The sequence below is a fragment of the Salmo salar genome, chromosome ssa02 (assembly GCF_905237065.1).
Source record: "Salmo salar chromosome ssa02, Ssal_v3.1, whole genome shotgun sequence".
Lineage (NCBI taxonomy): Eukaryota > Metazoa > Chordata > Actinopteri > Salmoniformes > Salmonidae > Salmo > Salmo salar.
In genome coordinates, this window is record NC_059443.1 from 90,039,557 (window position 1) to 90,064,066 (window position 24,510).

Sequence of the window (24,510 nt, forward strand, 5' to 3'; positions counted from 1 at the left end):
CAACCAGTAGAGAATGTGAAACGCTTTATTGAAAAGCTCATTATCTAAGTGTTATAAATACAAGTTCAATCTGTCCTTCAATGCACATCTGTTGTGCATTATAAAAACAGAGGAAGAAAGAGGAGGTGGTGAAAGAGATGTGTAAAAGATAGAAAGGGAAAGAGGTAAGCACATAGGAGCAGGGAAGGCAGCACATGATTAATGAATCACAGTGCTACCTAAATATTCTCTCAGTTCATCACAATTACATAATAATGTCTCTCGTCGGCCCAAAGGTTCTTAAAAGCAGGTGAGGTGGCGATGACAGGAATGGGGGTTGGCATCCTCTCACATCAAAATATACCTGCAGACGAGAGAGATGGAGAGAGCATGTTTAAGCCTTGTGTTATTTTTTATTCTAACATTGTTAGTCATCAATCGGGAGATGAAATGCAAAACTGACCTTGGATCATTAACTCTGGGACTACTGCATCTCTATCTGTATTTCAATGTAAAGCATCTCTTTAATAATACTTCCTGTTGACCTGACCAAGTGACCTCTCACCTCTGATCATGCTGTGCCCTCTATGTAGCCAGTTCAGTTGCAGGAGGGGTTCACCGACACAGCTGATATAACCTAGAGCATTTAGGGAGAAGAGGAGAGAGGGATGAAGTGAAGGAGAGAGACTGTTATTGAGAAAATAAGGTAGTTAAAGCGACAGTGTTCAACAGGAATCTGTGTGTGGCCTCACCTGGTGTCCACACCACACTAAGTGGCTGCAGAGTACTTTATGCTGAAAAACATGAACGGACATACAAGGACAAACAATAAAGCGTATTTTTAGAAATAATGAAGTGTCATACTGTTCTCCATGGTTGGCCCTCTTGCCTATTCTTTGAAGGTGGAAGAGCCACAGTTATACACCTGAGCCTGTTTACTGCACAACACAATCCATCAATCAGATCGATACATGAGTGTGTAGGTGTGGGTTATAGGGTGTCTAATTGTTCTAAATTTTTTCAATATGGGTGATTTAAAATAGCCTGTTTTGTTTTTGCACAGACATCACACCCTTACCTAAACAGCACCCTCACCTGAGAAGTAGAAATCAAAGGGAGAGAAACTGTGAATTGAATAACTGCAGTTGACATAGCTCAGTAAATGGAAGAATACTCTTATTGCAATGTGAATGGCTTTTAAAAGAGCCTTTGGTTGTGCATAGTGTAGTCTATGGTGTTGCCAGGGAACAGCACCCTCTGAAGAAGTAGGAGGTGAAAATCTCCTGCACACGGTTTGCCTCTCTTGCTGCGTTGTTGGACCCCATCCTTGAAACATCCTGCAGAGCAGCAGACTCATTTACATTTAAGTCATTTAGCAGACGCTCTTATCCAGAGCGACTTACAAATTGGTGCATTCACCTTATAATATCCAGTGGAACAACCACTTTACAATAGTGCATCTAAATCTTTTAAGGGGGGGGTAGAAGGATTACTTTATCCTATCCCAGGTATTCCTTAAAGAGGTGGGGTTTCAGGTGTCTCCGGAAGGTGGTGATTGACTTCGCTGTCCTGGCGTCGTGAGGGAGCTTGTTCCACCATTGGGGTGCCAGAGCAGCGAACAGTTTTGACTGGGCTGAGCGGGAACTGTGCTTCCTCAGAGGTAGGGAGGCGAGCAGGCCAGAGGTGGATGAACGCAGTGCCCTTGTTTGGGTGTAGGGCCTGATCAGAGCCTGAAGGTACGGAGGTGCCGTTCCCCTCACAGCTCCGTAGGCAAGCACCATGGTCTTGTAGTGGATGCGAGCTTCGACTGGAAGCCAGTGGAGAGAGCGGAGGAGCGGGGTGACCTGAGAGAACTTGGGAAGGTTGAACACCAGACGGGCTGCGGCGTTCTGGATGAGTTGTAGGGGTTTAATGGCACAGGCAGGGAGCCCAGCCAACAACGAGTTGCAGTAATCCAGACGGGAGATGACAAGTGCCTGGATTAGGACCTGCGCCGCTTCCTGTGTGAGGCAGGGTCGTACTCTGCGAATGTTGTAGAGCATGAACCTACAGGATCGGGTCACCGCCTTGATGTTAGTGGAGAACGACAGGGTGTTGTCCAGGGTCACGCCAAGGCTCTTAGCACTCTGGGAGGAGGACACAAGGGAGTTGTCAACCGTGATGGCGAGATCATGGAACGGGCAGTCCTTCCCCGGGAGGAAGAGCAGCTCCGTCTTGCCGAGGTTCAGCTTGAGGTGGTGATCCGTCATCCACACTGATATGTCTGCCAGACATGCAGAGATGCGATTCGCCACCTGGTTGTCAGAAGGGGGAAAGGAGAAGATTAATTGTGTGTCATCTGCATAGCAATGATATGAGAGACCATGTGAGGATATGACAGAGCCAAGTGACTTGGTGTATAGCGAGAATAGGAGAGGGCCTAGAACAGAGCCCTGGGGGACACCAGTGGTGAGAGCACGTGGTGCGGAGACAGATTCTCGCCACGCCACCTGGTAGGAGCGACCTGTCAGGTAGGACGCAATCCAAGCGTGGGCCGCGCCGGAGATGCCCAGCTCGGAGAGGGTGGAGAGGAGGATCTGATGGTTCACAGTATCAAAGGCAGCAGATAGGTCTAGAAGGATGAGAGCAGAGGAGAGAGAGTTAGCTTTAGCAGTGCGGAGAGCCTCCGTGACACAGAGAAGAGCAGTCTCAGTTGAATGACCAGTCTTGAAACCTAACTGATTAGGATCAAGAAGGTCATTCTGAGAGAGATAGCAAGAGAGCTGGCCAAGGACGGCACGTTCAAGAGTTTTGGAGAGAAAGGAAAGAAGGGATACTGGTCTGTAGTTGTTGACATCGGAGGGATCGAGTGTAGGTTTTTTCAGAAGGGGTACAACTCTCGTCTCTTGAAGACGGAAGGGACGTAGCCAGCGGTCAAGGATGAGTTGATGAGCGAGGTGAGGTAGGGGAGAAGGTCTCCGGAAATGGTCTGGAGAAGAGAGGAGGGGATAGGGTCAAGTGGGCAGGTTGTTGGGCGGCCGGCCGTCACAAGACGCGAGATTTCATCTGGAGAGAGAGGGGAGAAAGAGGTCAAAGCACAGGGTAGGGCAGTGTGAGCAGGACCAGCGGTGTCGTTTGACTTAGCAAACGAGGATCGGATGTCGTCAACCTTCTTTTCAAAATGGTTGACGAAGTCATCCGCAGAGAGGGAGGAGGGGGGGAGGGGGAGGAGGATTCAGGAGGGAGGAGAAGGTAGCAAAGAGCTTCCTAGGGTTAGAGGCAGATGCTTGGAGTTTCGAGGGTTAGAAAGTGGCTTTTGCAGCAGAGACAGAAGAGGAAAATGTAGAGAGGAGGGAGTGAAAGGATGCCAGGTCCTCAGGGAGGCGAGTTTTCCTCCATTTCCGCTCGGCTGCCCGGAGCCCTGTTCTGTGAGCTCGCAGTGAGTCGTCGAGCCACGGAGCAGGAGGGGAGGACCGAGCCGGCATGGAGGATAGGGGACAGAGGAAATCAAAGGATGCAGAGAGGGAGGAGAGGAGGGTTGAGGAGGCAGAATCAGGAGATAGGTTGGAGAAGGTTTGAGCAGAGGGAAGAGATGATAGGATGGAAGAGGAGAGAGTAGCGGGAGAGAGAGAGCGAAGGTTGGGACGGCGCAATACCATCCGAGTAGGGGCAGAGTGAGAAGTGTTGGATGAGAGCGAGAGGGAAAAGGATACAAGGTAGTGGTCGGAGACTTGGAGGGGAGTTGCAATGAGATTAGTGGAAGAACAGCATCTAGTAAAGATGAGGTCAAGCGTATTGCCTGCCTTGTGAGTAGGGGGGGAAGGTGAGAGGGTGAGGTCAAAAGAGGAGAGGAGTGGAAAGAAGGAGGCAGAGAGGAATGAGTCAAAGGTAGACGTGGGGAGGTTAAAGTCACCCAGAACTGTGAGAGGTGAGCCATCCTCAGGAAAGGAACTTATCAAGGCGTCAAGCTCATTGATGAACTCTCCAAGGGAACCTGGAGGGCGATAAATGATAAGTATGTTAAGCTTGAAAGGGCTGGTAACTGTGACAGCATGGAATTCAAATGAGGAGATAGACAGATGGGTCAGGGGAGAAAGAGAGAATGTCCACTTGGGAGAGATGAGGATTCCAGTGCCACCACCCCGCTGGCTTGATGCTCTAGGGGTATGCGAGAACACGTGGGCAGACGAAGAGAGAGCAGTATGAGACGCAGTGTTATCTGTGGTAATCCATGTTTCCGTCAGCGCCAGGAAGTCTAGGGACTGGAGGGTAGCATAGGCTGAGATGAACTCAGCCTTGTTTGCTGCAGACCGGCAGTTCCAGAGGCTGCCGGAGACCTGGAACTCCACGTGGGTCGTGCGCGCTGGGACCACCAGGTTGGAGTGGCAGCGGCCACGCGGTGTGAAGCGTTTGTATGGCCTGTGCAGAGAGGAGAGAACAGGGATAGACAGACACATAGTTGACAAGCTACAGAAGTGTTGTTTCTTGTATTATTGTCTCCTGTGTCTTTAGAGAACTGTTTCACTTTGATATCCTTTTTCTTCTGTCCTGATTTTCTCTTTCTTTTCTTCTGTTAACTAGATATTCTTTGTTGTTCTTCGTTAGCTAGCTAGCTAGCTAGATTTCAAGGCTATACAGTGCTTGTTAACAAACAGTGGCGTTATACGAGCTTATGTTTTGGTTTCTGGTGGGGTAATACAGTTTAAACATTTGAGGCATTTATAAGTTATATTCTTCATGAATCAATGGTTATATAGTAAATGGGTCTTTCTATAACTGCCAGTGTAGATTTCCTGTGAGGGTCAAATTGTTAGAGCCGTTCGATAATTCATTAGCTGTGTTAGAATACTCATACTAACCGTACTTTTTGTGATGTTAACTGAGTATATAGTATGCTTATTGGTCATAGTATGATATAGTTAGTATGCCAAAAGTTCCCGGATGTCGTACTAAATTCACCATAATAGGACGTAAACACGCAGTTCGGTAGGGCCCATAATGCAATTCTTCAGGAAATGGGTGTGGCTTCCCATTGTTTTCAGATTTGAAGATAATGGCAGAAAATATGCAGCCGAAGTCCAACGAGAGCCGATACAAATTCATTGTTTTAACTAATTATGTCAAATGTTAAGAAAATGTTGAGCAATGTAATAAAGTTATGACTTTTCAAATAAGTTACCTTACACGTTATTTTGGCTGACAATTTGTTAGCATGTTATTACAGCAGTATGTACCGGTATGTTATCTAGCTACCTAACGTTAGTTGGCTACTTATACATCAAACTTGCCAGTATATTAACTATATTCTATCTAACTAACTACCCAATGTTTATTGACTTGGTTATTCCCGTCATTCTTAGCTTAGCTAAATGGTATAGTCGTTGTGCTTTCTCAATGGACATTCAGTTGCTTTCATAAATTCACTCTGACTATCTACTCTGATTTCAGAGCACTCTCGTCTGAGTACCAGAGAGCAGAATAATGAATTTACTAGCGCTCAACACCAGTTGAATATGTCCAGGTGTCAGTAAACGTAGGCAACAAAAAACGTAATTAAATGTTTTCCAGCAGCACAGTTACAGTCACCCTGGATAACATGAAAACTGCCTAACCAGCTCTACTAGGGCGAGAAAAATGGTCAGAGTCTCATTTGTGTCTGGAAGTAGCTAGCATGCTTAGGTCAGATCGGTCAAATCAACCCAACTCCTCGGCCGGAGCGGCCAGTGGCTCCGACAGCGAAACGGTCTGAATTTACAAACAGACAACCTGACAACGGTCTGAATTTATGAAGCACTCTGGTATTCAAGATTACATTTAAAAACACATCTGAAGTCGTAAAATGTCTAACTTGTAATGTGTTATGCTAACTAGCTAGCAAGAGGTTGCATAGCAACAGCATCAACTTCCGGTAGACAGGAGAAGAGCGCTCAACTGAAAGGAAACGGTTCGGTTACAGTTTACTACAATTAACTAATAGTATGTAGTATATACTCATTAACTATGTAGTTACAGTATACTACAATTAACTAATAGTATGTAGTATATACTCATTAAGTATGTAGTTACAGTATACTACAATTAACTAATAGTATGTAGTATATACTCATTAAGTATGTTGTATACAGTATGTTAGTATGGGTATTCAAACACAGATATTTGCCTTTTTTTCAATTGTTTTCAATGCCATTACATTAAAGGCAAAACATACCTACATTCAATAACATTTATACATTGTCTGAAACCTTTGTTTTAAACCCTTCTCAAAGTTGGTGCCTTGCCGGATTTGTATTTTGTTAATTTTTTTATTTAACACTTCTTGACTTTCCTTGTATTTATGGCAGTGTAGTTCCCTTCAGGGTCAGTCAACTTTGGTACAACATACTATTGGGAGTCGCGACTTCGGTTGAAGGATCTAAAATCACACCTGAAAAGGCCAATGAAATCCGCGCCTGACTGGAAGTCCCGCCTTCCACAGGTGATGAGCGTCAGGCTGGGATTCATTCCTTCCATTATTCCGCCCTTCACCTCAGTGTGAACTGGAACAATTCTTGCTACTGAAACATACAATTGGAACACGAGACTGTCTTACGTTGCTCCAACTAAACTGACCCTTAGTGGTAGAGTGTGATCACCCCCTGGACTTTGTGTGGTTCTCATAGTTTCCTAATCACAATGTCCTGGTTATAGCAATGAGTAAGATGGCTAAAAATGAGACCTAGACAATGAAAGTTAAGACCGAGGTAAAGTTGGATTTATATTCACACATTCAGATATTCAACAGACATTGGCCAAAAGCCATTTAAAATGGTATAAATCAATAACTAATTCATTGATTATCACAGAAACATCAAACTAGATTTATTATATACATGTCTAGCATACTTTTACAACTTTTTTTAAACAAAAATTCCAGTTTTGATTTTATAGAAATACATAAATATATAAAATGCCATTTAAAAGTGGTATAAATCAATAACTAATTCACCATTTGTCACAGAACAAATAATAATTAAAAGTTAATTTGTGAAATGTCTTTCCTTAATGCATTTGAGCCAATCAGTTGTGTTGTGACAAGGTAGGGTTTTCTCACTTTCTAGTAGGCTTATATTGAAGATATGGCAAATAGGAGTGGCGATGTCGTCCTCTATTATCCTCAGTAATTTTTCCATCCAAGTTGTCAGACCCCGGTGGCCTGAAAAAGAAAAGGAGAACCTCACACTCTAGGAGCTCAGATGCAATAATTTAATAACCTAATAACCAACGTTTCCACAGACAAGCTGTCTTCATCACGGTATAATGACAAACACTGCAGGTAACTGGTTTATATTGTGTCAAAGGACACACACAGGTGTCTGTAATCATGTCTGAGTGTGGCCTGATATCATTGGTTAAAATAGAACATATAAAAACATAAATGGATAGCATACGATCATAGATACAATTTGGCTATGTAGACTTCCAAACATTTACAATGAATAGCAATATTACAATAATGGATACATAGACCTCTAAACATTTACAATGAATAGCAATATTACAATAATGGATACATAGACCTCCAAACATTTACAATGAATAGCAATATTACAATAATGGATACATAGACCTGCAAACATTTACAATGAATAGCAATATTACAATAATGGATACATAGACCTGCAAACATTTACAATGAATAGCAATATTACAATAATGGATACATAGACCTGCAAACATTTACAATGAATAGCAATATTACAATAATGGATACATAGACCTGCAAACATTTACAATGAATAGCAATATTACAATAATGGATACATAGACCTGCAAACATTTACAATGAATAGCAATATTACAATGATGGATACATAGACCTGCAAACATTTACAATGAATAGCAATATTACAATAATGGATACATAGACCTCCAAACATTTACAATGAATAGCAATATTACAATAATGGATACATAGACCTCTAAACATTTACAATGAATAGCAATATTACAATAATGGATACATAGACCTGCAAACATTTACAATGAATAGCAATATTACAGTAATGGATACATAGACCTCCAAACATTTACAATGAATAGCAATATTACAATAATGGATACATAGACCTGCAAACATTTACAATGAATAGCAATATTACAGTAATGGATACATAGACCTCCAAACATTTACAATGAATAGCAATATTACAATAATGGCTACGTTGAGACCGACGGGAGCAAAGGTCTTTAAATTAAAGATCCAGACAGCCTCTTGTTTTTAACAATAAATTGTCGAGGTCACCCCCTCTCCTAGGGAGGGTGACGTGTTCGATGCCGATATAATGTAGGGACGAAATCAAGGGGTTCGCTTCCAAAAAGATTTTACCACAAGGACAAATGAAAAGATAAATAACTGCCTTAGTGGTGCACCTGATAACACCTGTGATTGGGATCTGTTTCCCTGTTTGGGGGTGTTTGAAGGATCTACATTTGTAAGTGCCATTGCATTGAGCGCAGTGACCAAATTAATGAATGAATATGAAACTGCCTTAAATACAGATGTGAAGAACAGTATGTTTTAAATTCTCACTCAAAATATTCAGTGCTCTATTTGAACGTCTCAATATAATATTATTATATCATGAAAGGAATGAAAAATACATTTGTGTGCAAAAAAAACAATCTTAACTGCGTCTCCCTCCAGTCAGCAGACGGCGATGTGCGTCTTTCAGGCGATGCTGCAGCGTGACGTATAATCTAGTGGACGGAACGGATCAACAACAACGAGTCAGCCACCTTGGTAGCCAACAGCCGAAACATTTAGACTGTTTCTGTGCATATTTGCCTCTGTGTTTTAAATATACTTCTGACATCTAGTTAATTGCCCCCATTTAAATGTTATAGGTACATTGTTAGTCAACTAGCTGGCTTGATAAGTTAGCCTAGCACTAAACTAGTCGCTCATGCTAACTAGCTAGCTAACATCCCCGACCATGAGCTCACTGATGTATTCCTCGCCTACTAAAGAAGAGGAGGTCTGCTGGACAGAGAAAGAAGCTCTGTGGCTGAACATTGTCGTCAAAGAGGAGAAGGAAGACGCGTTCAGAGTGAAGGAGGAGAGGGATGTTACTGTAAAAGAAGAGGAGGAAGAGAAAGAAGAGGATGCAGTTTTTGGAGTGAAGAAAGAGGGAGAGATAACGGTCATATTGACAGAGGAGTCAGGAGATCTGATTACCATCAGTAAGAACTGTCTTAAAAACGGGCTCTAACTCTCCAAAGGGTTTGAACGAATGTGTTGTTTTAAAGCAGCATACTGAAATTCTATACTTGAAAATGTTGTTCTGTACTCTAGGAATCTATGTTATAATATAATGTTAAAGCTACATTTTAAAATGGGTGATTAAAGCCCTGAATGCTGATTGGCTGACAGCCATGGTATATCAGGCCGTATACCATGGTTATGACAACATGCATTTTTACTGTTCTGATTACGTTGGTAACCAGTTTATAATTGCAATAAGCCACCTCTGGTTTGTGATATGTGGCCAATATACCACGGCTAAGTTCTGTATCCAGGCACTCTGCATTGCGTTGTGCATAAGGACAGTCTTTAACCATGCTATATTGGCCATATACCACACTTCCTCAGGCCTTATTGCTTAACTGTAACATGTGTATACCATCAGAGTCCCCCCACCACAAAATCACAACTTAATTGTCTCACAGAATGGCAAACAAGTTATAAATGAAACGTTTGACGTGTGTCTATTGTAGGCCTTGTGTATAGTGTGTATACCAGCAAATGCAGATTTCTAAATACTGTTGGAGAAATACATAAAATAAGAAGCATTATTGACATGAAATGGACATGTGTTATGGGGAGACTGAACATATTAGCAAAAGGACAAGCGTTTTGGGGAGACTGAACATATTAGAAAAAGGACAAGCGTTTTGGGGAGACTGAACATATTAGCAAAAGGACAAGTGTTTTGGGGAGACTGAACATATTAGCAAAAGGACAAGCGTTTTGGGGAGACTGAACATATTAGCAAAAGGACAAGTGTTTTGGGGAGACTGAACATATTAGCAAAAGGACAAGCGTTTTGGGGAGACTGAACATATTAGCAAACATTTGTTAGTCGACAAAAACATGGGCAAAATAGCCATTTCAAGGAAAGGCTAAACTAAAGAATTATAATTTAGAAAAGATGGTAATTATTACTTTAGAGATGAAGTGGGCCACCAACAAAACGTTAATAACAATGGATCAACTGCAGCCTTTAACATTAGTAATATATATTATTATAGAGATCTGCTCAGCCTATAAACATGACATTATCTATTATTATAGAGCTCTGTTCAGCCTATAAACATGATCTATTATTATAGAGCTCTGATCAGCCTATAAACATGACATTATCTATTATTATAGAGCTCTGCTCAGCCTATAAACATGACATTATCTGTTATTATAGAGCTCTGATCAGCCTATAAACATGACATTCTCTATTATTATAGAGCTCTGCTCAGCCTCTAAACATGACATGATCTATTATTATAGAGCTCTGTTCAGCCTATAAACATGACATTATCTATTATTATAGAGCTCTGCTCAGCCTAAAATACGACATTATGTAGACTGGCAGGTAGGAGCGTTGGGCCAGTAACCGAAAGGTTGCTGGATCAAATCCCAGAGCTGACAAGGCAAAAAGCTGTCATTCTGCCCCTGAGCAAGTCAGTTAACCCACTGTTCCCTGGCTGCCGATGATGTGGATGTCTATTAAGGCAGCCCCCCACACCTCTCTGATTCAGAGGGTTAAATACGGGACACACATGTCAGTTGAATCCATTCAGTTGACTAGGTATCTCCCTTTTCCCTTTCCCTATTATAGAGCTCTGCTCAGGCTATAAACATGAGAGAAAGATTAGATATTATGTTCTACATTATTATTATTATTAGGGCGGCCACCAAGTTTTTATTAAATTATGTCATGTTCTGAAAACTGACTTCAGGTTTTTGAGGAATCTAGCCTCACAGGAAGACAGTTTTCTTTCATGGAGGTTTAATTCAGTTCTCTGTTTAGTATTTAACTAAATACTCTGTTTGTCTTTGGTAGGAGAGGGACCAGACTCTCACTCTGACAGCGGGGAGACTCCTTCAGGGGAACCAGACCCAGAGACGCCCAAACCAGCGAAACAACACCACTGTTCCCAGTGTGGAAAGAGTTTTAAGTGGTTAAGGAACCTGAAAGTACATGAGAGAACGCATACAGGAGAAAACCCTTAAGAATGCTCCCACTGTGGAAAGAGTTTTACCAAGTTAGGGAACCTAAAAGAGCATGAGAGGACACACACAAGAGAAAAGAGTTTCCAATGTTCCCAGTGTGGAAAGAGGTTTACCCAGTTACGGTACCTGAAACAACATGAAGAAATACACACAGAAGATAGGAAGACCTACCACTGCTCTCAGTGTGGAAAGATATTTACTGGGTTAGGGAACCTGAAAATACATATGAGAATACACTCTGGAGAGAAGCCGCACCACTGTTCCCACGGTGTAAAGAGTTTTACTCAGTTAGGGAGCCTGAAAACACATGAGGGGACACACTGGAGAGAAGCCTTATCACTGTTCCCACTGTGGAAGGAATTTTAGGTGGTATGCGAGCCTGAAGGAGCATGAGAGAATACACACAGGTGAAAAGCCTTACCACTGTTCCAATTGTGAAAATAGTTTTACCCATCGAGGGAGCCTGAAAGCGCATGAGAGAATACACTCAGGAGAAAAGCCTTACAAATGTTCCCGATGTGAAAAGAGTTTTACCCGGTTAGGGAGCTTGAAAAAGCATGAGAGAACACACACAGGAGAAAAGCCTTTCCAACATACTAATACACAGGAGGAGAAGACATACCACTGCTCTCATTGTGAAAATACATTTTCCCAGTCAGAGGACCTGAAATCACATGAGAGAATAGAGAGGCTGTGTTCTGACTTATGTTTTTGATTGAGAAATTGTGTTTTTGTTCATTCTACATTAAATAATATTGTATGAATGAAATCATACTGAAAAATAGGTCTACATGTTTTTTCCAGCTCAAGACATGATCATGTCGAAAATCGGATTAAAAGATTTTTTTTAAATGTTTTGATTATGAACTTAAGATTGATTGAATGCAAGTGTAAACCCCTAAATGTTGTTCACTATATAATTGGGATATTTCAAACATGTTAATTATTAAATAGATTGATATTAGTATTTCTTCATTCAGATTGTCATTGTAAATGCGTATTGGTTCTCAATTGACATATCTGATTAAATAAATGTGAAATAAAGTAAATGCCATATTATTTTTGGGAAGTCTATTTGGTTCTATGTTGGGACTATAAGAATATTTTGAAGATAAATACACAAGGCAGAGTACGAGAGAGACAGAGGACGAGAGGTCAGTACAGTACTAACAACCAATGGAAATAGTGTTTTTTCCTGTAATAGGGAGTTATTGATCAGTGGTTCAGCGACATGGGAGGATGTAGATGTACACTACCGTTCAACAGTTTGGGGTCACTTATAAATAACCTTGTTTTTAAAAGAAAGCAATTTTTTGTCCATTAAAATAACATCAAATTGATCAGAAATACAGTGTAGACATTGTTAATGTTGTAAATGACTATTGTAGCTGGAAACGGCTGATTATTAATGGAATATCTGCATAGGCGTACAGAGGCCCATTATCAGTGACCATCACTCCTGTGTTCCATTGGCACGTTGTGTTAGTTAATCCAAGTTTATCATTTTAAAAGGCTGATTGATCATTAGAAAACCCTTTTGCAATGATGTTAGCACAGCTGAAAACTGTTGTTATGATTAAAGAAGCAATAAAACTGGTCTGCTTTAGACTAGTTGAGTATCTGGAGCATCAATGTAACCTCTCAAATTCATAGACAGGTGTCGCGTCTTTTTTACCCAAAAGTAGTTTTTTTTACCCGGAGACTGTAGTGCTACTTTCTCAAAATGAACATAAATGCTGTAGGGGGAGGGTTCTGGTGTTTTACCAGGAGACTGGGGCCGATCCCCATTTAGGAATGTATGCCTTGCTTACGCACACTCTGCATGTGTTGATACCTTGTTGAAAACCCTCACAATTGTTGGCCAACACATTTTGTCATGGAGTTTTCATTCAATAGGGTTTAGAGTACATTTCATCTTAAGCCATTCTTTTAAATACGGTAATACCTTTAATTAGAATGTTGTACCTTTAAATACCTTTTAATTCTAATTTTGTTGACGGACTCAATAGAATACACAGAGTCAGAATCTAGGGATCAATTCAAGAAAGTCATCATTCGTCTCTGTTTCAACACCAACTGGTAGATTTAAAAATACTCTGATCTTGTAGATTATTTAGGTACATTTTAGGGTTAGGAAAGTATGTATGAATCATAAAAACAATAGTCCTATAAATCTACCCTAATTCTTACTAATCATGGAAGTTTGATGACAACGGCCCAATCCTACATTTACATAAGTGTTCAGACCCTTAACTCAGTACTTTGTTGAAACACCTTTGGCAGCGATTACAGCCTTGAGTCTTCTTGGGTATGACACTAGAAGCTTGGCACACCTGTATTTGGGTAGTTTCTTCCATTCTTCTCTGCAGATCCTCTCAAGCTCTGTCAGGTTGGATGGGGAGCATCACTGCACAACTATTTTCAGGTCTCTCCAGAGATGTTTGATCGGGTTCAAGTCCGGGCTCTGGCTGGACCACTCAAGGACAACAGTGCAATAATATGTAACAACTTCACAACAAATACACACATCTAAAGTAAAGGAATGGAATTAAGAATATATAAATATTTGGACGAGCAATGTCAGAGTGGCATAGACTAAAATACAGTAGAATAGTATAGAATACAGTATATACATATGAGATGAGTAATACATAGACAGATACAGTAGAATAGGATAGAATACAGTATATACATATGAGATGAGTAATACATAGACAGATACAGTAGAATAGGATAGAACCTAGTCTGTTCATTTTATACATCTACATGATGTATTGTTACACCATATAGGAGCAGTATAGGCCTAGTCTGTTCATTATATACATCTACATGATGTATTGTTACACCATGTAGGAGCAGTATAGACCTAGTCTGTTCATTATATACATCTACATGATGTATTGTTACACCATGTAGTAGCAGTATAGACCTAGTCTGTTCATTATATACATCTACATGATGTATTGTTACACCATGTAGCAGCAGTATGGAGGTAAGTGGGGGACAAAATTGTTGACACCCTTGATAAAGATGAGCAAAAACGACTATAAAATAAAGAATTCAAATACTGAGGTATATTGTATGTAAAAAATAAAGGGAAATTATATTCTTTTATACTAATAGAATTGCTCAGAGAAAGAGATTTATTTTAACGTGTAATTCTCAAAAGGTAGGGGTCTGAATTATTTCTACCCTTGTTTTCAATACTCCAGCACCCTCCCCTTGGGAGGATAATGACACTGAAATGTTTTATGAGATTAGAGAACACATTGGGTGGGATCTTAGACCCTTCCTCCAGACAGAATCTCTCCAGGTCCTTGATTTCTTTTGTCTGCGCTTGTGGACACACTTATGGCCAAGTTTCAGCCTCCTAGCAGAGAGGTAACCAGGTTTTGGGCTAAAATATCCCGGTAGTGGGTAAAGTTTATTTATTTATTTTAATCATACATTTTTGCTCATCTTTATCAAGGTTATCAATAACTAGGTGCTTATTTTGATATCTAGTTATTTGACTGAATCAGAAATACAGATGTGGAGTAGATGTAGAGTTTGTTTTAAATTCTCATAAAAAATCTGAACTAATCAAACAACACGTGTTGCTCTTTATACGTGTTGATATAATATTAATATTTAATGGAGAGAAAAAAACGTTTCCCTAAACTGCTTTATAATAGTATAATTCAATGAAGAATAAAAATAGTTTTCCCTCCTCAACTGCGTTTCCTCCCTCCAGACAGCAGATGGCGATATGTGTCTTTCAGGAGATGTTTCTAGTGTGACGTATAATCTAGTGGACGGAACGCTTCTTCAACAACTGCAGCCGCCTCGGTAGCTCGCTAGCTGACAATGTCGGAACATTCAAGTTCTTTATACGATTTCGTGGTTTAATTGCCACTGTGATTTAAACATAGTACTACATTTAATGTAATATTTACGTTGTAAGACAACTAGCTGGCTGGTTAAGTTAGCACTAGTCTAGTCGCTAATGCTAACTAGCTAACATTCCCGACCATGAGTTCACTAAGCTACTCTCCTCCTGTTAAAGAAGAGGAGGTCTGCTGGACGGAGAAAGAAGCTCTAGTGAAAGAGGAGGAGGAAGATGAGGCTGTTACAATACAAAAACAAGTAGAGGGTGAGGCTGTTACCGTGAAAGAAGAAGAGAAAGACGTTTCAGAGAAAGAAGAGAAAGGCGTTACAGAGAAAGACGCCTTCAGAGAGGAGGAGGATGCCGTTTTTGGAGTGGAGGATGAAGTGAAAGAAGATGAAGACGTTTTTGGACTGAAGGATGAAGAGGGGGAGATTACTGTCACATTAGAGGAGGACGAAGAAGAGAAGACTGGAGAACTGATTAACACCAGTAAATACAGTGAGTACTATCTAATAAAACAGGGACATTGATCTGATTAACACCAGTAAATACAGTGAGTACTATCTTATAAAACAGGGACATTGATCAGATTAACACCAGTAAATACAGTGAGTACTATCTAATAAAACAGGGACATTGATCTGATTAACACCAGTAAATACAGTGAGTACTATCTAATAAAACAGGGACATTGATCTGATCAACACCAGTAAATACAGTGAGTACTATCTAATAAAACAGGGACACAAACTCTGCGGTTGTTGAACTAATGTGTGATTTTTTTTACTAAATATTCCCTCAGTTTCCTGCTCCAGTGAGTTTGGGACAGACACAGCTGTTGGCTATTTGTGCAAAGCTCCACAACTCATTAGTGGTGGTGCATTAAGACAATCAGAAATACTATCAGACATCCCCAAATGGGCACATTTATAGACCTACATTTGCACACAGGCCAGGTAGACTAGTCCTACTTCTATATCCGTAATTAGGTGTGCATCCTTACTCAACATTGACAGGAGTGTTTCAAGCAAAAGACAATTAATAAATTGACAAAACTGACGCATCTTGAAGAGGTCAGGTCTGGGTGGTCTACCAGGGGCCGTTTCATTTAGTATCCATTTGGGTCGGCATGGGGAATGATTGTTTTTCCCCATAGTATGTTGTACCGAAGTTGACCGACTGAAAGGGAGTGTAACTTTATGACTATAATTACTGTTCCCTGAAAGAAAATAAATAAATCCTAAATCAGTTTGCTAAATCCAATAGTTCTATCCGAGAGTCATCTTAACTTTATTGACACCCAAATGGATACTGTCATTAATGTGGTTCTTCAATAATTACACATAATACTAAATACTGTAGCTGTTTAGTTACAGTCACATGTTCAACTATCATCAGCTGATCCAGGAAATCATTTTCTGAATGACAGTCACATGACAAACATCACGACATGCAACAACAACCAAAGTGCTTCTTCATTCATTACTCTGGTAAAGACAGTTATGCCGTGCTCCACGTTGGATCCAACATCCCTAACAAATTGATGTTCATAAAGTGTTATTGTCTGCTTGATTTACAGTAGGGCCTCGTTAGTCTGTTTGGACACAGAGATACTTAGCTCATAATGTGTAGAGAACTGTTCCTTGATGGATAGGCTATTGTACAACACACAGAGCTATTTTCCTTTATTCAGGACATTTAGAATGACAACACATTACAGAGTAGCCAAGTGGGATTATTCACAGAATTATCTGGTTATGAAATGTCATGACAGACATTTTAGTTTCCATGTTTCACCTGAAATATTAAATTATTTATAATCCTAGGTCTATGTTGTTGTTAGGTGTAGTTATGGGTCCTACAGTAGGTCTATGTTGTTGTTAGGTGAAGTTATGGGTCCTACAGTAGGTCTATGTTGTTGTTAGGTGAAGTTATGGTTCCTACAGTAGGTCTATGTTGTTGTTAGGTGAAGTTATGGGTCCTACAGTAGGTCTATGTTATTGTTAGGTGAAGTTATGGGTCCTACAGTAGGTCTATGTTGTTGTTAGGTGAAGTTATGGGTCCTACAGTAGGTCTATGTTATTGTTAGGGGAAGTTATGGGTCCTACAGTAGGTCTGTGTTGTTGTTAGGTGACGTTATGGGTCCTACAGTAGGTCTATGTTGTTGTTAGGTGAAGTTATGGGTCCTACAGTAGGTCTATGTTATTGTTAGGTGAAGTGATGGGTCCTACAGTAGGTCTGTGTTGTTGTTAGGTGAAGTTAAACAGTGTACAAACCCTCATTGTCAGGCTGATGGAAAAGCCAAAGAGAATTTTAGTGGTTGAAGTACAAAGCGGTTGATTTGCGATGATGACACAAACATTATATTAAGCATGACATTGAAGCGAGCCTTACAATTATAATTATAATAATATAATAATAATAATAATAAAATAGATATACCTGCTTATAATCCAAAGTAGTGTGAAATGCACTCATAAGCAACCTGGTAATGGAGGTTACTCCCCTGAGTTTCCCCCATTCACATTCAGAATACATTGTGAAAAACTCAAATCTTTGCTCACCAGATATACTACATCCTTACCTAGTGGTTTCCTCATTACCAGATATACTACATCCATAACTAGTGGTTTCCTCATTACCAGATATACTACATCCATAACTAGCGGTTTCCTCATTACCAGATATACTACATCCATAACTAGCGGTTTCCTCATTACCAGATATACTACATCCATAACTAGTGGTTTCCTCATTACCAGATATACTACATCCATAACTAGTGGTTTCCTCATTACCAGATATACTACATCCATAACTAGTGGATTCCTCATTAACAGATATACTACATCCATAACTAGTGGTTTCCTCATTACCAAATATACTACATCCATAACAAGTGGTTTCCTCATTACCAGATATACTACATCCATAACTAGTGGTTTCCTCATTACCAGATATACTACATCCATAACTAGTGGTTTCCTCATTACCAGATATACTATATCCATAACTAGTGGTTTCCTCATTACCAGATATACTACATCCATAACTAGTGGTTTCCTCGTTACAAGATATACTACATCCATAACTAGTGGTTTCCTCATTACCAGATATACTACATCCATAACTAGTGGTTTCCTCATTACCAGATATACTACATCCATAACTAGTGGTTTCCTCATTAGCAGGGAGGAGTTTCTGCAATCAAATAGTGTGTGCATTGCCCTCGTGCCGCAATTTTAGCAAACACAGAAAGGGGCCTATATTGGAGACCAAAAGTCGTCTGGCACACTGCTTAGAGTTTCAACAACTTTAATAATTTATTTCTAGCCTACAATCATCGATGTTACTACTAATGTGAAAACAATACTAAATATGACTATTCTTGCTCATTTTAAGACAAACGTCAAGTAATCATTACATTCATTACAGACGTCAATTTTTGTACAACATCATGGCTACGCTGTTGGCATCACCTTTTACAGTGGATTTCCGCTGATGTGGGCTTTTAACCATCTGTCTGACTTTGTTGTTCACACAGGAGAGAGACGGGACTATCGTGGATCCTCTGGGGAGCCTCAACAACCTCATGATGCTGAAGAGGCAGAGAAGAGTCTCTCCAGATCAGAACACCTCAATAAACACCTGCAGAGATCCACAGGGAAGAGAACTCACTGCTGCTCTGACTGTGGGAAGAGATTCACCTCCCCATCAGGCATTAAAATTCATCAGAGAATCCACACAGGAGAGAAACCGTATAGCTGTCATCAATGTGGGAAGAGTTTTACCACATCTGGCCATCTGACTCAACACCAGAGAACACACACAGGAGAGAAACCTTATAGCTGTGTTCAATGTGGGAAGAGTTTTAGTCAATCTGGAGCTCTGACAATGCACCAGAGAACACACACAGGAGAGAAACCTTATAGCTGTGATCAATGTGGGAAGAGATTTGTTCGATCTGCCCATCTGACATTACACCAGAGAACACACACGGGAGAGAAACCTTATAGCTGTGATCAATGTGGGAAGATTTTTGGTCAATCTGGAGATCTGACAGTGCACCAGAGAACACACACAGGAGAGAAACCTTATAGCTGTGATCAATGTGGGAAGAGATTTGCTACATCGAGCAATCTGACTCTACACCAGAGAACACACACAGGAGAGAAACCTTATAGCTGTGGTCAATGTGGGAAGAGTCATGTTTCATCTAGCAATCTGACTCTACACCAGAGAACACACACAGGAGAGAAACCTTATAGCTGTGTTCAATGTGGGAAGAGTTTTAGTCAATCTAGCAGTCTGACTGTACACAAGAGAACACACACAGGAGAGAAACCTCTTAGTTGTGACCAGAGATAATCTGATAAAAGATATCTGATCAAATATCAGAAAATACATGGAGTTGTTTCATGATATTAATTTCACCATGTGGAATGTTTTAACATTGTAGTAGGAGTATTTTAATAATGTCACAATGTAGAACCCTAAACGTTTGTCCCCTGTTCTATTGATTTCAACATGATATGGATATTAGCCTCAGGGGGAAAATCCAGGCTCTGAATTGAAAGAGTACTATTTTTGTGATTTAACAAAAAGTGACTAACAAAAAAAGAGTTGTGTTACACTTACCATGTTGGTGACCCACTTGAATCAAAATGCAACACTTCAAAATGTGGCTAGCTGTTTTCTACAAATTGTCCTCTAACCAGTGATGTGCACATTATTCCCAGATTCCGTGTGGTTTTTGAGCTGTTAGTTTTAACAGGACGTGCAACCTCATCTCCCATCTGTCACACAAATTATTTTGGCGATGACTTATGACAAATACTTGTTGTGTTCCTTTGTTTAACGACACCTACATTTAAATGTATCACCTAGCTGACTGTCTTCTGCAGGTTGTCCTCTAATCAGTGAGGTAAAATACATCTCCCATTTCCATGTGTTTATTTTAGTTGTGTTAGTTTCAACAGCACGTACAACCTGATTTCCCCCCTAATTGATATCAGTGGTTTATTGCAGTGTTTTTCGTGCTTGTGCAGTTTATAAGGTGCTTGTTTTAAAAAATACAAGTAATATGATTATTGTGGCAGATGTTTTGTGTATATAGCACATTTTATGTTTAGGCTTTCAATTTATCCCAAACTGTTTCTGCGTATTGGTTATTGATTTGGACACTTAAAACTGTGTTTTGACATTGGGGCTATTTCATATTTACATTTCATGTAACATTTAGTAATGATATTTATTTATGCAACCAACTGACAATTTTTTGTACAATTATATTGACATTGTTGCCCTGCTTTTAGAATATCAGGGTTAATTCTCACATGTGCCAACCCAAATGTACCAGACCATGACATTGGGGACTGGGCCCCGATCCAACAACATGCCTATCTAGTGAACTCTGAAAAGAGAGAGAAGCTCTGCAGTGAGGTGGAAAGTAACTACAGATATTGCAGGAGTTTCCTCTTGAAATCAAACATGTCCGGGTTAAGGACAACTTGGTTTCTGATTGTCTCGAAGGTGGGCAGTCAAATGGTTTTGCGTTTAGCCAGTGAGTTGCCATGGATCACAATTTATTTTGACTGCATGTTTTTCCGTATTGGAGATGAGTTTTGTTTGGGCTCGTTCCAAGGGGACGAGAGTTCTAGAAGCTAGTGAGTTTTAGGAAGATATAAAAAAATATATTGTTTTTAATTGTTGACAGCCAGTAGACACCATGTTTATATTGGTGAAGGTGAAGCATTGTAGTTGATTATAATGTGAAATGGAAGTTGTTTTCTGTTGGTGGTAAGCATTCTCTTACGGTGTTAGTCTTTGGTTTTTCCATTTATGTTTTGAGGTTTGGATTTTAGCACGTCTAGCTCGTTAGCACGTCTAGCTCGTTAGCACGTCTACCTCGTCAGCACGTCTAGCCCGTTAGCACGTAGGACGCACTGATTGGTGTCACCTCGTTAGTCAGTATGTGTTACACCTGTGCTGGCTTGTCCATCTCGTTAGTGGGAAGGTGTTTCACCTGAGCTGGTCCAGGTTCTATTTAAGAGTGTCTGGCCCAGTGCTCCAGTTGTCTTGATACATGTGGAGAGTCAACACCTTTAGTTGCTCCACCTTTTTGGTTTACTTCCTGTCTTTAAGTTTGGTGTGGGTTTTCTTTTGTTTTCCTCTTCTTGGGCAGATTTAGTGGGTCTCATGGTGGGTGTCTTTTAGGTCCCAGTTGTTGTTACTAGTCAACTTTCAGTGGACACAGAGCAAAACTGCAAGATTATGTTATAATACTTTCATTGCATCAAATGGTTGTTTTATTAACAGAATAGAGGGTTCTTAAAACTATTGTCTGTGTGTTCTACTGAGGATGGGTCTCTGGGAGAAAACACTGACAGGAGATTTACAATGTCTTTTGGGTGATAAAACCTAAAGAGACCGCATTCCAGAGCATGAGTTAATGTTTCTGTTCTATATGGTACCAGGGAGAGATGACCCCAGGGCCAGACCCAGGTCTCTACACAAAGAGTACTGTTTTTACAGCAGATACTGTCTGCTGAGAATTATAAGTATCTTTCATACAAATCTTAACCTTGTGACCCGATCTATACATCTGTTGTTCGTCATGTAGGTTGAAAGGGGTGTATCTTGGCTGTAAAAGACCTTTGTACTTTTGTCTCTGGGCTCTCAACTAATCATCTGGGGGTGATTCATCTCTCAACGAATCATCTGGGGGTGATTCATCTCTCAACGAATCATCTGGGGGTGATTCATCTCTCAACTAATCATCTGGGGGTGATTCATCTCTCAACTAATCATCTGGCGGTGATTCGTCTACCAGCCATCATTATCGTAGAGCACTCAATTGATTCACCCTATGTTTGTGCGTTGTATTGACCTGCTCCCTTATTATTAAGTGAATAAAGATTTAGTTTAAGTATAACTCTGACTTGTGTGATAAGTTTGTCTCATTTGATATTAAAGAAATTAACAACCACATTTGGGGATGTGAATCTTCACTTGGTGACCGCTCCTGATGACCTGGGTAAATGGTGCACCAGGGTTCCCTCTAACTTGGGATCTCAGGGAGACCACACTTCGGGAACAGAGCAGATGGACCCACCTTTGATCTGAGAGGCAGCGAGCCGAGTGGATACCACATCTCGAACGTAGTTTAAAAAGAAAGAGGTGAGCGAAGCACGCAAAGTGGAGTTTTTAGAAAATCCTCGTAGGCTCTGAGTGTGTATTTCTTTGTGGAGGTGTAAACAGGGCCCAGTCAGCTATCTGTGCAAACTGGAAAACTAGAATCTGTGTTTACTAGTTAAGACCATTTATGATATAGTATAAGATAGTAAGGTGCACCTGTAATTGTTTTAAACCTGGACTCCATTTTAGAAGTATTGAAAGGTGTAAATGTATTTGTTTCATTATCCTAGGAACTAACTATGAGATAGATATTAGAAAATATTCCTGCAGGTTAAAATGTTGTTGAAAAACATCTATTTGATTAGGTATGTTTGGGAATAGCATTGTGTGACTGTGATATGAGAGTTGTGTGACTGTGTCTTAATCTGAAGTTTGGATAGTAACAGAGATCTGTCGTTCCGCACAGAGATCTCTAGTTCCTCACAGAGATCTGTCGTTCCTCACAGAGATCTATAGTTCCTCCTAGAGATCTATAGTTCCTCCTAGAGATCTATAGTTTTTCACAAAGATCTATAGTTCCTCATAGAGATAGATCTATAGTTCCTCATAGAGAGAGATCTATAGTTCCTCATAGAGAGAGATCTATAGTTCCTCATAGAGATAGATCTATAGTTCCTCATAGAGATAGATCTATAGTTCCTCATAGAGATAGATCTATAGTTTCTCCTAGAGATCTATAGTTTCTCACAAAGATCTATAGTTCCTCATAGAGATAGATCTATAGTTCCTCATAGAGATAGATCTATAGTTCCTCATAGAGATAGATCTATAGTTCCTCATAGAGATCTATAGTTCCTCATAGAGATCTATAGTTCCTCACAGAGATCTATAGTTCCTCATATAGAAATATGCTTAATCAGATGATTGACATGTGGATAATAAGCTTTGATATAACGTTATCTTGGGGTTCCTTCACTGCCCATCATAGAAGATCACGGGGTGGTATTGAGATATATGTATGATAATTTAGAAAGCAGAGGAAGGTCTATAGTTCCTGGGAGGCTTGATTTTGCCGTGGTCTCTGGGAGGTTAGAGAACCGTTGAGGATCCCATGGTCATTGTCCGGGAAACAAAAGTTTATTTTTTGTTCTGCTGGGAGTATGTTTGGAGAGCTGCTTCGTAGCTGTGGAGAGTCCTTGAAAAAGCAAATGGAATGGTTGTTGTGAGTACCTGAGAATTTCTTACGTTTTCTATGGATTCTGTGAATATATGAAAATATGATGAATTGTATGTGTGTATAATGATTAGTAGAGATTTGATGAAGTAATACTGGGAATATAATTAGATACAATTTATACAACCCATATGTAGACGAACATAGGTTTTGAGTTGGTATCTTTAATTAATGGATCATTTGATAAAGATGAGGTTTAAGCATTATTAAACAGTCTACAAAGTCTGGGCAGTTGTTTCAGAAACTGATGGGAGTGTGTCCACTTTAGGGGAAGTTACGGGGGGGCTGCCCCTACAAGCGACTTCCCCTACAAACCAACGACTCCCTTTGAAAACGGGCGATGCGGCATCAGAAACATTTATTATAGTGTAAAAATGTACTACAAAGTGTAGCTAAACAGAATAACTTTGGTCATACCCACTCAGCACGTGGCGTCAAAGGACGTTGAATTACGGTCGATATCAGGTCTGTGGCCTCTATTTCGCCCTAAAATAGTCATCCCAAAATGGGCTGTGTATAACTATGTAAATGTCTCTCGGACAAGGTGACTTTTATCAATATACACTCTAAAAAGTAAAGGTTCCTGGAGTATCCTGTAGGGGTTCTTCAAACTGAAACTGTGGGGGAACCCCTAAAAGTTATTTGAAGAACCTTTAGTGGGAACCCCTATTATTTCTTCAAAGAACCCCTTATCATGGTTCCTCAAAGAACCTTTTGGGGTTCCTTTTTTAACTCCCTGTCCACCCTCCCTCCTTATAAAAAAAAATATTTTAATAACAATATTGACAATATTGATTTAAATAATTCATTGTTTATTTAGTGGCACCACAAATGTGAATTAATATTTACAAAACCATTTACCAAACAAAACACATTACAAAATTGAAACATTTCTGCAGACATGTCAGACCATAATAAATAATACATTTACTTTGTATAGTGCTTTTTATGACTTTTAAAAATATATAAATAATGATGTACAATAAAAAAACATAAAAAATGAATCATAGGTCAACTAACAATATTATAGACTTGATGCTAAATACA

General features: G+C 40.0%; 1 protein-coding gene and 1 pseudogene across 1 annotated transcript; one reads left to right on the forward strand and one right to left on the reverse strand.

Annotated features, from left to right (window-relative positions):
* Window positions 1-24,510, reverse strand: part of LOC123732779 (zinc finger protein 2 homolog) — a 70,329-nt pseudogene that overhangs the window by 40,189 nt on the left and 5,630 nt on the right.
* Window positions 8,669-12,283, forward strand: LOC123732786 (zinc finger protein 771-like). The gene is made up of 2 exons (XM_045712059.1): window positions 8,669-9,177; window positions 11,055-12,283. The coding sequence occupies exons 1-2, from the start codon at window positions 8,931-8,933 to the stop codon at window positions 11,222-11,224; spliced, it is 417 nt and encodes a 138-aa protein (XP_045568015.1). The 5' UTR covers window positions 8,669-8,930; the 3' UTR covers window positions 11,225-12,283.

Excerpts from the sequence above, each read along its gene's own strand:
- LOC123732786 (XM_045712059.1), top strand. The coding sequence starts at position 8,931 with ATGAGCTCACTGATGTATTCCTCGCCTACTAAAGAAGAGGAGGTCTGC. Across the intron at positions 9,178-11,054 it reads AGGAGATCTGATTACCATCA|GAGAGGGACCAGACTCTCAC; the intron begins GTAAGAACTGTC and ends TGTCTTTGGTAG.